A 15,281-nucleotide genomic window follows, 5' to 3' on the forward strand; every position below is an offset into this window, starting at 1 on the left:
GCTCATTTGGGCACAACTGTTTCAGTATCTGGGATAATCACAAATCACGTTAAACATTGTGCAATCACCAGCGAACTTCGCTGCTTTTGACCTTATGATAAAGGAAAAATCATTGATGAAGCAGCTGAAGACGAAAGGAACAAAAACAAAGTTGCTGGAAAAGCTCAGCAGGCCTGGCATCTTGACATCTCAAATATCAAATCTCATTTTGTGCTCTTTGGACTGCCTATGGTGGCATTGGTTTGCAGGATTTTGTGGTGTCATCGTTGGTTAAATTTCACCAGGGATTTGAGATGTATGTTGTGCCTTGTCCATATTTCTGAAGCACACAGGAATGTAAGTAATATCGCTGCCACAGATGATGAACTCAATGTCAGGTTTGAGGTCTTTCTTAACAAACCCTCAGTTTCTCAGGTATCTAAAGGCTGTGCTGGCACACTGGAGGTGATGTTGAATTTCGTTCTTAATGTTGTTCCAGTGAAGCAGTGATTCATATTGTCCAGAGGCTTGCCATAGATCTTGACAGTCACATTAGGGTTGAGTTTAGGTCTAGTGACAGTCCTGTACAATGGGAACAGGCTGGCAGAGGACTTTTGTCTTTCAGATGTTTAGCCTAAAGCACATTCTCCGTTATGCTTCGGTGAATGCATCAGCAATGATTTAGGGTTCAATATTTATATTTCAATATTTACACAAAATTAACCAACAGAGGTTGTGTAAAACCTGCATCTAATGAATAGCACTTTGAGGTTAGTTATTCTATTCATTAATATTAGAAGCTGTAATGCTTGACAATAGCCTCTGCGTCATCGTGCCAGCTCCATTGTCTGACTGAGACGTTACATAGCTCCACTTAGTGGATTCCAAATCCTGTTCATTGTTAATCATAGGTACTAAGTGAGGGGTGCTCTGGAGTGTATCACTTGAAAGAATGGTGAAAATTAATTCAATAGTAAACATTCAAAAGGATATTTGGTGAATATTTGAAGGGAAAATGTTTGGAAAAGAGCAGAAGAATGAGATAAACTGAATAGATTCACTCTGGTACAAGAACGATGAGTCAAATGACATTCTTGTATACTGTATCATTCCATGCTCATTTTCCTTTCATGGGACAGGGACATCCATGAAAAGGTCAGCATTTGTTGATCATCCCTGATTGCCCTTGAACTAAGAGGTGTGCTGGGCCATATCAGAAGGCAGTTAAGAATCAATCACATTGCTGTGGGTCTGGAGTCACATATAAGACAGGACTGGGAATGGAAGGGGACGAGAGAGAAGGTTGAACAGGGCAGAAGCAGTAGGGGGAGGAGTAAAGTAGAGGGGTAGGGGAGGGGAGAAAAAATGTGAGAGGGAGGAGATAACCATATGATCAGGTGGGAGGGTGCGGGGTTGAGTTTCCACCACCTTCCTACCTCTCTCCACTGAAGTCCAGGAATGCCTGCAGTTGGCCATTCCTCTTGACACCAGTTGAGGATCTTAAGTAGCTACTTCAGAGCAACTTAATGGCTTCATCCTGACACTGTTGTTAGAGATAGTAGGAACTGCCGATGCTGGAGAATCTGAGATAACACGGTGTAGAGCTGGATGAACACAGCAGGCCAAGCAGCATCAGAGGAGCAGGAAAGCTGACGTTTCGGGTCCTCATTGTAACCCTATCCTGTGCCGGATTGAGAGACCTGAAATTGGAAAGGGTAGGGAGAGTGTACCCATAAGAAGCCACGACCCAGCCATTGTCAACCTCTTCCTTCCCGGCAATCTCATCCCAGCCCTGTAACCTGGCTGGAAAGGATCCCTTATCAATCCTCTGGTACAAGCCCACTGCAATCCTGGGGCAACCACCATTTTCAGTGGCACTTTAAGGGAATTTCTTAAGAGCACAACACGATTTTTTAAAAAGTAGTAACAGAGGGTTCTTGAGGGCAATTCAGTTTATGTAATATACATGACTTCTAGAAGAGACAATTCAAACAACAGACTTGTGAACAAAGTTAGATCTCAACAAATGAAACAGTATCAACATGGATACAATATTTTTGAGTAAATGAAACAAAGGGAAATTGTTAATGGACGAGTTCCAGGCTGGCTATAGTTTGTACTGTTGGATCCCCTGGGTTTCCCTGACACATATTAATGATCTTGACCTTTGTGCAAAGAGCACACTTTCAAAATTTGCTGATGATATGATACTTGGATGCATGGTTCATTGAGAGGAGGATTGTAGTGAACCTCAAAAGGACATAGAAACATTGATGGAATAGACAGAGGCGGCGGTCAATGAAGTCCAATGCAGGGAAGTTAAAGGTTTTGGCAGGTAGAACATGGAGGGAAAATATAAAGGGTACAACTCTAAAGGGAATATACATGTTCATTAAAGATAGCAGGACCGCTTTATCTAAAGGGACCCAAAACTTGAATGAGATGCTTTTTCTGACTCAGCCGGAGCCTTGTGTCCAAATCTGAATGCTACACATTAGAAAGGCTGTGCGTGCACTGGGGAGGGTGCGGAAAAAATTTAGATTGGAGAAGTAACGACTGTTTTCCTTGGAGAAGTTGAGGGGAGGTTTGATTGGAAGTGTTCAAAATCGTGAGGTCTGGACAGAGTAAGCAGTGAGAAAATGTTCCCACTTGCGAAGAGACAGAGGACACAGGTTTAAATTAACCGGGAAACAAAAAAGAAGCCAAGGTACTTTCACGAGCAGGCAGGCTCTCGAATTCTGCTTGAGAATTTGATGAAGGTAAGTTCAATCAAGGTATTCAACAGGGAATCAGACAGCTATTTGAAGATCAATAATATGCAGGATTATGGAGAGAAGGCAAGAGATAGCACTATATTAGACATTCTTTAGAAAATCCGGTTCAGACATGAAGGGCTGAATGGCCTCCTGCTCTGTAACCTGAAATCTGCGAACTGTTGGTGGCTGTGTCCTTTTCATATGCCCTTGTGCTGCATTCACTCACAAAATGGAAAGGAAGAAGGTTTAGCGGTGACATTGGGACTGGAACGGCAGATGGATTGACGGCGGAGTTCCGTTTGTGCCTCCTCTGAACGCTATCCCGGGATGACACAGGGCAGCGTGAGCGGAGGTTGGTATTGAGTGGCGCTTTGTTTCTGTCCATTACGGTAGAGAGGGGCGGGTGACTGAGCCGGAGCTGTTTTCGCCGCAGTCTCTTCATTCATTCATTCACTAATGCCTGCAGGTGGAAATTGGCGTGAAGCGGCGCCGGGGCCGGGAAATACAGAGCCTCTGTAGGGAAATGTGCATCTTAGGGAAGGTGCCTGGTGGGGAACAGAATTAGTCTGCTGGGTTTTAACCGGACTGAATCCCTTTGGAACAACACATCGATTTATAGATCTTGCCATGGAAGATAGTGCGAGCGAATTGCTGCCGGATCTAAAGGATCTGGAGAATAAGGTTGGACGTAAGACGCCAGAAGGCTTGCTGCGGTGGTTGCGGGAGGACACAGCGCGGCTAGCCGGGGAGAAGGTGGACACTGCTGGGCCGAGCGGGGACCAGGCAGCGCTGTTCCCCGGGCAGAACAAGAAGCTGCCCCAGGGTCTGGCCGAGAAGATCCGAATGCTCCGACTGGAAATGGTGAGGGTGGGGGCGGTGGTTGAATTTTTTTTGAAAAAGGTTACAGCTTGGCGTCTGCAGGTAAATTCTGGGCGAGTCGGCTGTAGAGTATGACTATCTCATTTCCGCCGGCAACGCCGTTCGTATGGAGATTGCAATAAGTAGATGTTCGATACTTATATTGTCGGGAGCACTGCCTGAAACCTATGGAGGTGCTCCCCTCATTGACCGGCTGCCTTTAGCAAACAATTGTAACCCCCAGGCGGATGTCACCTGAGAAATCTTCACATTAACCCCTTCATTCATTGCAGGGCTGTTGCTAAACGGTTTCACACCCACTCTTTCATTTTTAAAACCAGTCTCACTTAGACTGATTAAAACAACTGTTTGTTTATCAGGTTAAAGGAAATACTCCCTTCAGGATTGGGAACACTGTCTGGACCCCAAGTAGCCAAGTCTCAAGCTTCTGTACTTGACTCTGAGGAGGGGTCTTTGCTCTCTCCGCTGTGCAATAGTTTGAAAACTTGTTGAGATAATGGGACTTGTTTCCTATTGAATCAACATTTTCCACAGCATTTGAGTTAATAATTAACTGCTTCGAATGCGACTTTTGTCTTTTTTTGTTGAAACACTGAGTCAGTTTATAATGACATTTGAAGAGGTCTTTGAGTTAACGCTTCATTTCAAGTAAATTAATGTTGCTGGCTGATGTAAAATAAAAGGTCAGGTGCATGAATAAGTGATCTGAGTCAGCTTTGCGAAGAATCCATTCTGTATTAAATTGGCGAGGATTTCTGTTTGTCAGTTATCAACTCGCGACTTTTGAAGCTAAACCACGCCCTAATCTGAGTTAACCCATAGACACTCGGAATTGATTCCTGTATCTATCTCGTCTCTAGGATGAACGTCCACTCAAGGTCAGAACTAACGCCACTACTGGAGCCTCTACTTATTTTATATACAAGTTACTTAACTTTCCCATTGCGATTTGTAAAGTTATAATTTCCTACTCCACCTGTTTTGTCTCTGGGGATTGCATTTTCCTTACGATCGGTCCCTCTCACTGCAAATTTCACTGAAGATTTATGCTAACATTGCGAATAAAGACATAAGAAATAGTAACAGGTATAGACCATTTGGCCGGGTGAACCTTTCAGCATAAGATTATGGCTAATTTTTTGACCGTGGTCTCAACTCAGAATCTTCCCCTCCCCCGCACCCTCTATAACCCTGACTTGCTGGAGGATCAAGGCTATTTCTAACAACCATGAATAAATTCAACAACCCAATTTCCACTTTCAACGATTAAGAGCCCTCTGAGAGAAAAGAAATTCCTCCTCTGTTTTGAAACCCCTTATTCTTTGTTCTAGATTCTCCCCACAAAGAGAAACATCCTCCTAGATTTGCCTTATCAGGCACACTTAGAATCTAATTGAAACATAGAAGATTCAAAGCCTTCTAAACTGTAAGGAGTAGGGACCAACCTGTTCACCTTGCTGCATAAAGAATGTGTTCATCCTAGGTGTCCGTGAACCTTCTAAACTTCATCCAGTGCGAATATAAACTTCCCGCCGATAAGAAAGCAAAACTGTATGTAGTATTTTAGATGTGTTCTTACCAATGCTGATTTTGTTCAAACTAAATGCATCATGTTCCAATAAGACTGGTAGTGTCCAATGTGCAGGAGCAAAGGATATGTTTGAATGAACTGTAAATGAACATTACCTTTCGACGTGGCAGCTACACATTCTTCAGTTTTTTTCTTACAATTCCAATCACTCCAAAATTGTATAATCCCCTATCCAATAATCATCTGCTTTGTAATATTTCTACAGTATACAAGCAGGTTATTTCCGTTATAGCTAATTATGTCAAGTGAAGCAGTCTTTAGAAATGAAAGAGAATTTGTAGGTTCAGAAACAATGGGTTTCAGAGGTTGATGGATGCAAAACTATTGGGGACATAGGAGAAATGAAGTGGGATATTTACCCATTCCTCTTCTCTTTCCCCACTCCTGGAACAACCCTCCTTCAGTCTTAGAAATTTAATGTTCCTATTATTAAGAAAATACCCTTTTATAGGAACATTGGAGCAGGAATTCTCCTGTACAATGCCCATATCCTTGAAAATTATGCAAGCAAAACAAGTTTGGGTTCACAGTGTATGCTATAGTATACTCCTGATATATTGCAAATTTAGGGGTTTGAGAAATTTGTATGATTGCATAGATCTATATGCTAGAGTATTAGAACTGGTGGCATTCCTAGTCAGGATTTCCTAATGACTTGTGGGGAGATGGTGGGCTGTAGTGTGCAGTATTGTTAAGAATCTACTAACATGGCAGGGTGCAGATAATGCTAAAGTATTTGGCTGTCAGTGGGTAACTGGCCTGCAGGAAGATGCAAAACAGCTTCTAGTATTTCTCCAGATCTGTTGCTACTGTTAGTGATGCTGATGATCGTTCTGATTTAGTTCATGCATTTTATAATTAGACTGTATTTGTTGTATTAGATTTTGACCAACAGGGGATACAACATTTTGTTCCATAGAGGGAAATCTGTCTGTGAGTGAGTGAGTTTGAAAGGGACAGTGGTTAATTTTCCAGGTTCTAGGCTGAGTATGAGAGAGCTTGGGTTCAGAGGATTGGTTAGTGGTTCTCATAGCCAAAGTACGCAGCAGCATATTGAGGAAGGTGCGGTAGGGTCCGTGTGTAGGTAGGAATGTGGGTTTGCGGCCTCAGATCTGCTGAGCCTCGATCCAGGGTCGGGCAAATGTACTAACTTTGGGTAATGTGAGGTTTTGTGGTGGAGAGGAACAGCTCCAAGGGAGTTAGTTTGCACTGGATTATAGCATCCTAGACAAAATGATGGACTTGAAGAGACTGCCAGAAGTTGTATTAGGTTATATAAAACCTGTTGACTAACCCATGCCAAAAAGATTATGCCATTGCATTCAGATGGTATCCTACCCACATTATCCAAATTGCTCAGTGTGATTTGGGGAAAAGAAAAGATTCAATGTTTGTGCATCATACAGGTTCATATGCCTGCCCCTGACAGATTGCAAACAAACTGGTGTAGATTCCATAGAATAAAGGCAAATGATATTATAGAAACAATTACTTCTGTGTTGCCAACTGAAAAGGCATTCAGAAGATTTTCCCTTTATTCCAAAGCGAGAAATGATTGAAGTATGAATTTATGTTGTAGCAACCTTTTTCCCAATGTTCAGGAGTGTTGCCTTTTAAAAAAAAAAATTAGTGTCCTGAGATGTGAATAGAAACTGCTTATCAAAATTGTTATTATTCAATGCATATGCAGATAGTGTGTGTAGTACAAATAGCCAGGTTAAAACTTCATTTTTGGCATTGAATTTCAGCTATCTTTGAGAGAGAAATTTGGGAAATTTAGATTGAACAGTGAAACACATCTGTGTATTTTTGGGTATCGGTATTTCGATGTCAGTGGTTTAAAACCATGTAACACTTGTATTTGTAATGCAAGGGAAGTAAACAGGAGAAAGCAAACCAGTTCTTTTCTTCCCCTTTTGCTGAAGCTGAGCCAATTAATTTCACATCCAAAAGTACTGTCTAAATGAGCTGCGTCATGAGACCAGTTATGGCAAGTAAAAATTGGCCTCCACTTCACATGGGTAAGGAGGGTAAAAAGCAACCTGGTGCTTTTTAACAGTGAACCATATTGCTTATACCTGAATGGCCAATTGAATGACTTGCCAGAGAGCGACTGGTGTCAGTGAAGTTGTAGTTTTATCGGTTTTGATCTCTTCCAAAAAGGAAATTTTAATTTTCTATCAGTAAACTAGAGATTTCATGTATTTCAATCCTGTGAATTCTTGCAGTGTGATTGAACAATTTATTTCAAAGTGCAGTTATTTCAACCACAGTGCAATAATAATTCACATTCAGATTCTGTGATTGTTGGGCATCTTTGTGTCAGAAGAAGTTTACCACATGGTGGAGCTACCTCATATACCATTATGACTGAATATTGAATGCATACTCTGAATCATTTTTGGTTTTAAATGACATAACCAGGCCCATTTTACATTCCTGATTTATGTTCCACTGTGACAAGAACAAAAACCTGCATTTGTGTAGTACTTTTATCGTGGTGAAATGTGAAATGGTTCTTTGTAGGAACATTATCAGACAAACTATGACAATGAGCCACATAAGGAAATATTAGGTCAGATGATCAAATGCTTTATCAGAAGTAATTCTTCAGGAGGAAAACAGGAGAGAAGGGAGAGATTATGGAGGGAATTCCAGTGTTTAGAACCATTAGCAACTGAAAGTGTGGCCACCAATCATGGAACAATTAAAATTGGAGATGTGCAAGAGAATAGAATTGGAGGAGCACTGCTATCTTACAGAGTCAAGGCCATAGAGGGAATTGAATAAAAGGATGAGAATTTGAGGTTATCCTTTAACTGGGTGCCGTTGTGGGTCAGTGAACATGTAGGTGATGGGTAAATGGGCAATATAACAGCTGGAAATTCATTAGCTGACAGGCAAGGTCATTAACAACAGTGAACCTATCATCAGTGCTTGTGTTCCATTGAATTGGAATGTTGTTAGAGTGGAGAGCAGATAGTTGTTGAAATTATGGTGGTTTAGCTAACAAAAGCATTATGGGACAGTAAAGATTCACCGTGCAGTACAGCCTGGCCTTGGGGGGGCAAAATCCTGACCATCCCCAGATATTGGTGGCTTGTAGGAGCAAAGCATTTTGTGGTGTATCACTGTGTAGTCGGATATAAGAGATGTGGAGGTTGACAACATCAGAGGGATCAATGCGTGATCCCACAGGAATCTTGATATCTAACTCTTGTAGCAGAAAGTTTGTTTTCTACATTAGCTTAAATGGTCATTACCACCCCTACATACTATGATCATTCGCCTCATAGTTGACCCCACCATATTTGTCAACCAGGCACCAACCGCTATGATTATTGATGAAGATATGGGCAATAGTGACCAAGCATTATGGAGATATGTTGGCGGTACGTTCCAGAAAGAGAATCCCTCGAGTTTTTTTTGACACTAACTCATTTATCAGGCCTGTGGTTCAGTTCTAGAGTTAGAGGGCTAAATTTTATAAGACATCTTGGTCTCCATCTCCATCTCCATCCCCATCCCCATCCCCATTCCCACCCCAATCTTAAAATGTTGTGGGGAGCCAGCTCACTGTCCCAAAGGTAGCTCCACAGCAACTTGAGAGCACTTTAGGGTGACACCTTTGCCATTGTCTTGCGAGGAAGTCATGCCTTGAAAAGCTGCTAGTTGGTTGGATTGACCAGCTGATCTGTCATCCCACCAACACCAGTGGGAGCAATGGCAGCAGCTGGGACTGCAGGTGATCTCAGCATACCAAGCATCCTACGTTAGTTCATGGTTTCAGATGGGCATGTGAAAGAGTTGGAGTGGGTTCATGAGGCTAGATTGTGGGTTAAGGATTGTGGGGTACAGGTGCCTCCAATGCGCATAGGGGCAAAGAAGGCCAAGTTCCTGTCACCTTGCCCAATACCAGCGCTTACTATGTCATGCATTGCCTCCCCTCCTGCTGGTTAAATATCACTGGAGCAGGAATTATTTGTCAGTCAATGGTGATTTAAGGATCTCGATAGGCCCAAGGACGGGCCAGCTGTCCAATACTGCTACTTGTTGTAACATTTCAGACAGACTGGGAACAGTGTGCTGGCTGGTAGGAAGGCTACTTTGTGGATTTTTAAGCGTACGCCCGCCCACCAGCAACAACCTTCAAAACTGCCCATTTTGGGATCTAGTTGTTTAGTAGTTACATTACTGGAGTAGTAATCCAGAATATGAATTCAGGTTCCAAAATGGCAGTTGACAATTTTTGAAATCAGTTTGTTTTTAAATTCCAGATTTTTAGAAAAACTGGTTAAAACAATTGTCATAAAACCCAACTGGTTCTCAAAAACCTTTACAAGAACTAATGGATGGGTTGGAGGGAGAATTTTTCAGCAATCTAAGCAAAGACCTCTTTTTAACTGCTGATTTAATTAAAGGTTTCCCAAATTGCCCTACTTAAGAAACTAGTTTCCTGGATATTTCGGGCTGCAGCAAGCAAATTCTTTACATCACCTGGACTCCTGGGCTGGTAATGATCTCCCTAAAGTAATTATTACTGTCAGATCAGTGGAAAACAGTCACTTTTGAATTCTCAGTTAAAATGCAGATAAATTACAATCCTGAAATAACTTCATTAAACTGGAAGTGTGTTCTCTTTAATTGTAGGTTATTTGGGGCTTTGCAATTTCTTTTTAACCTCTTAATCATAAGGACCATAAATGCAGGTGCAGTCAGTTTGAATAACAGATTTATTTCCCAGCAAGACAACAACAACTGCTGTTGCTCTGGTACAGAGAACTTGACTCAAGTTTCTGAACTCTACTGTGCTCTCCAGCAGAGAACAGAAGAAGCAATGAGCAAAATGTGTTCATTTTTAATGACCTGTTCAGGAGTAGCAAATTTAGACCTGTAAGTAAATGAGGTAATGCAGGAATACAAATGAAGAGAGAATACTCTGAATGTTAGTTTTCTAATTTGAATGTTCCTTAGGGATGATGTATACCAGATGTAAATGTGCCATGAATGACTGTCATTTAGATTGGATATTCCTTTATAAAGAATGTTGGGATGCTCCGGGGAAAGTGTACACTATTCATAATACTTGTACTTGGGAGTAACTTGATTTTATTTATTGAAAATAAAATTGGTCAGAAGAGTATTAACTTTGTCTGAAAACAGTTTTTTTTCCACTTTTACCATTAGGCATATCTAAGAACGATTGATATCAAGATTATGCACCAGTTAATGGCTGTTAATGAAGGGATTGAGGCAGTGAAGTGGATTTTGGAAGAAAAAGGCACTCTTGCCAGCAGATGCAGCAGTCTGACCAGCAGTATGTACAGCCTTGTGGAAAGCCAGGAGACTTCAAGGAGAGGTAGCTGGAACAGCCTACAGGATCCAAATGATAAATTGGATGGCATCTCCATTGGAAGTTTTTTGGATACTTTGGCTGATGATATGGATGAATATTGTCAGACCTCCACAGATCCTTTGTCTTCTACACCCTCGAACCAAGGAGGCGCATTCACTACAATGGAGAAGGAAATATTTACCAATGAGACACATTGCCAACAAACCAACTTGGCTAATGGATTTTTGGAAAAGCAAGTAAACAGTGTTGCTGATTGCAATGTGGAAAGTAAATTCTCTCATGATAAATCATGCAAAGATATTGGCAAACTGAAGATTCAAAAAAATGGGAAAATAGATCATGATGGTTGCAAACTAAATAAAATGCACATTGAGTATGATGCTCACTGGCATTGGGTACAGTCACAAGATGATGTAACGTTCCTGTGAGGGCTGACACTGTTAATGATCTATGCAGTAGTACTCAACTCCCCCACAGTCAAATCCATTACAATCCAAACTTGAATTAATACCATTAACAATAGATGAGTAAATGTGGGCTATTGGAGCTTTACAGTTTTTTTAAATCCTTGATCAAAAATAAATTTTAGCAGTAACCAAGCGTGCAAGTTTCAAAAGATATTTCATCCTCCAAAAGGTTATTCTGCTCTGTTTCATTTCAGTGACGCGTGACAGTAGCAAGCCATTTGCTATGGCTGCTTTTTATTGCAGACTGAAACTGTCAAGTTCAAAGGTATGGGTGGTCAATATGGCAAAATGCAGGAAAAAGAAACACATTCTGAGGTATTCTTGTAGTAAAAGCCAAATGTTTCAAGTGTCAGAACAGAGTAGCAGTGTGAGAAACTTGATAGTTTTAAGGATTTGGAGAATACAAATTGGATTTTAATTACTGATATTATATTTAGATGAGAATCATAGCTTGTACAAATGGTCAGTTTATAACTCTGATTTTTTTTTGTTATAGTGTAAGTGCAGCCCTAACCAGGAGTCCAGGCCCAACCTGACATTGGATCAAAGCACAATTAGTTTGGGCCATAACGCTCTGGATTTACACCACATACAGTTAGCATTGATATGAAACAGAAACAATTTTTAAAAAAATGCAAATTGTTTCTGTCATAAAAATTATTATTCTAAAATATGTTTTGATAGCTATGATGAGTAATGGGGAAATAAAAGTTTATATTGTCACTCTGACTAGCTAAATATGTTTTGGGCTGCAGGTGGAGTACCACTTTGTTAATGTATAGGATTAAGATGATCTTTCAGTGAATAATATTCTTACAGGCCACATCAATAATTGTACCTTTTTTTAACTATTTCAATAATTAAGAGGCATGATAATTGTAGTGTGATTAAAATTAATTGGGTATACTTTCGTTTGCAATATTAATATATTTGAGGTTTGGCCTAGCAGATGAAGGATTTCACTTTTTAACATGGAAGTAAGCACTTAAATTGGTAAATCTCAGTTATTTGAGAAGAAAAACATTCCAAGGTTCAGTGGGTTTAAATATTTGCAGAGACTTAAAATATTTGAGCTATTCATGAGTTAGTCATTTCTTGTGCAGATAGTTTGAGATGCCAGTTTTAACTGGGGCTCGTGAAGCAGGCAACCTACTCTTCTTCACCTATGTAGCTTTCAACATGGAGTATTTGCGTGCACATATTTATCTCTTTTGATTTGGTAGAGGGAAATTCTGGTTCACGTTTAAATGGCAGGGCAGCAGTAAGTTAGTTAACCTCTTGCTATGGCTGGGGAAACCTTTTATCAAATGTTATTCCCTTCAACACATACTTCTCCTTTTATGAGGGAAGATATTAGAAAAGTCAGAACAGCTTTTTTTAATCTAATAAAAGGGAGGCATCATTATTGTATTTCAACGCACATTTCAGATATAATCGCCTCTTTTATGTAGTTTATTCAAAGAAATATGTGGTTTAAGATATGATGCAGGAATCTTTTTGATCCAAGCACAATTGCCTTTGGGAAGGTACAGTGCATTTTTTTCCTCGTATGATGTTGAATGACAAGCCAGCCGGGATTTTTGAAAACCGCAGACAATTGTTTTTCTCTCTTGGAGTAGCAGTTTGACCTGGTTTATTCAAACTCTTCTGGGAAGACATTTATTAGACTTCAAATCACTGGCCAACTCTGCTATTCATTCAAAAATGTGTAAAAGATTGAAAATGACCCCTGAAGCTGGTGTAGAATGGAGGAAAAGAAAGCCCTTTTATTGTTTTGCCTTGTAATGCTGTACTTCTCTCGATATTCCTAAATTTAGCATCAAGTCGTATGTACTTCTTCAGATAGTGAAGGTCATAGGAGGTTTTCAGAGGTGCAGGGAACTCATATTCATCCTATGATAAGATTAAGGTTATGGTTAGCCTTAATCCTAATCCTAATCCTAACCCTAACACTAACTGTCTGAGTTTTTAAGCATTTCTTTCTATGGGCATGCATATAGCTAAAAGGGTGTGCAGTTTAATTGAACCACTTCTTTCTGATTCTCTAAGTAGGAAGCCATTTGATTTGAGAAACATCTGATTAAAGTTGGAATGTGCTGATGTCTTTTGTTGTTCAGGTGGTTTCTTCAGAGTGCAGTTACAGGAGATGTGCTGAGCGAATTTCAGCATGTGTTGAGGTAGGTATGTCTTCTAAAGAATTGAATTTTAAAAGCCAGGTCAACAACTTGTGATTGAAGTGCTGAATTCATGTGTTCATATTAATGTTTTGCAATTTTTAACGATCATAACGCATGTTCAGAAAGTAACAATATATGCAAGCAAATGTGAGCCAGCAAAGTGAAAATCATATGCATCAATAACAGTAAATCAGTCTAATGGGCATTTTAGGAATTAAAGGGGTCTTCCACTTGAATTAATTTGGGTTCACGATGTAAAACTTTTGATTTATCCAGTTTGCTTATGATGGAAGATAGCTCTAGGGAGAAAGAAATATTTGGCTTAATGGGTTATGGATAAACCAGGTCTGTCTCTCTTTTATGCTGTACTTCAAATGATTCCTATATTGTCAGAGTTATTGATATTTTTGCTGAAGTCTTAAATGAAGATTTGAGGGTGATTGAAGTGCCTGCCAATGTTCAATGAAAACAGGAAATGAAATATTCTTTTGCAAAGCAACACAGTGCACTAAAGTCTTGAAGTATGGTGATTGCCAAACTATGAACATTTCTATTTGTGTAACATGTACATGTGTATAGTATGATGTGTCTGGATATTGTAGAAATTGCCAAATTTAACTTGTTCATGGATAAATCCTGGAATTGATCCTTTGTTTGGGACTTTCAGTCTCATCATAACTGGACTAAGATTTGAAGCTGCTTCATTCTGTTAATCATATTTAATACATTCCTTGGTTATACATTTTATATTTTACTATTAAACTCAAAAAGCTTAGTTTTATGAATAAGATATAATCAAAGTGTGATAATATACCTGTGAGTGTTACAGCTATCTAAATTACAGATCAATGCAGTAACAGCAATATTAAACCCTTCTGTATACAAAGTTAAATTGTGTGTAAATATTTTGAATAATGTCTGGTAAAATACTATAAGAATCAGACTCTTTTGTGTTTTTACAATTTGATTGATTGGCCTGTGTCTTTGCCTTCGCTATTTATTCATTTATGATGGCAGAGGTTCTTAACATCTTCTAATATAATGAAAAGACTACTGGTTGAGGTGCACTGCAATCTCAACTATTGATCAGTGTGATTTAGCGATTATGGGGATTGTCCTTTTTTTAGTACTTGCCTTGTGGAGACATCTTTTCTGAATCACGATAGGCTTTCAGCTTTCAGTTTTCATTAATGTGCGATGTACAGATTTTGTAGGTGTTTTGGCACCTCTTAAATGGTGGAGTTCCTGACCTCTGTATACCAATTTATTTGCTGCTTTCTGACATTTTATTCCACGAGGAGGGTTTTGAGTTGTTACATTCAAAGCTACTTTGTGCTTAAGCCCAATTAATATTACATTCTTCTTTTGTTTAAAGGAACTTTGAATTCAAATTTCAAATACTTTCTCCTGGGAAATCCTCCCTTAACCCCCAGGAACTACCTAATTTATAAAAAGTATTTCCAAGTCCAAATTATCCATTAATTTAGAAAGTGCTGCATTTTGCCTATTTTGGGCATCAATGTTCATCTGTAACAAGAATGTTAATTAATTTCAACAACTGCATTCATTAGTCTCTGCAAAGCATTAGTGAAGAATGCATTTGAGTAGTCACTTATAAATGTTGGATTATCTCCTGTGGTACTTGCTAATTACAATCAGGATAAAAATAGTTATGTAAAAATGGAGAGGGAGCTGAATGCTACACTCTATAAGTCCAGGTTGTGGACAAAAAAATCAAGGGGAACTTGGCTGCGTCATGCTCATCATTTTTCCCACTTGACTTTCGGGTAGCTTTTTGTAGTAATTGTTCTTCCCCCAAGAATAGAGACACAAGGCACTTCCATTTGTCATCCTTCCACTTGAAGTCTGAATCTTATTAAAGCACTTGCGCAGGCTGCAAATTATAAAATGGCATCAATGGAATTGTCAATCTGCTACAAGCTGATAGCTTCCAACGTTTATTCACAGCTCACAAGATGTCTAACATCCATTCCTTTCTATCCATCCATGGTGTCATTCCTGTGCAGACTGAAAAAGAGATAACAAGGTGTAGAGCTGGATGAACACAGCAGGCCA

The 15,281-nt window shown here is 39.7% G+C and overlaps 1 protein-coding gene across 1 annotated transcript; it reads left to right on the top strand.

The window, feature by feature from the left end:
* Positions 1–3,167: 3,167 nt before the first annotated feature.
* LOC109930925 (leucine rich adaptor protein 1) lies at positions 3,168–14,122 on the top strand. The gene is made up of 2 exons (XM_020530304.2): positions 3,168–3,596; positions 10,393–14,122. Exons 1-2 carry the CDS (start codon positions 3,363–3,365, stop codon positions 10,987–10,989), a joined length of 831 nt encoding a protein of 276 aa, XP_020385893.1. The 5' UTR covers positions 3,168–3,362; the 3' UTR covers positions 10,990–14,122.
* Positions 14,123–15,281: the final 1,159 nt, after the last annotated feature.

Source organism: Rhincodon typus, chromosome 10, assembly GCF_021869965.1.
Source record: "Rhincodon typus isolate 14 chromosome 10, sRhiTyp1.1, whole genome shotgun sequence".
NCBI lineage: Eukaryota > Metazoa > Chordata > Chondrichthyes > Orectolobiformes > Rhincodontidae > Rhincodon > Rhincodon typus.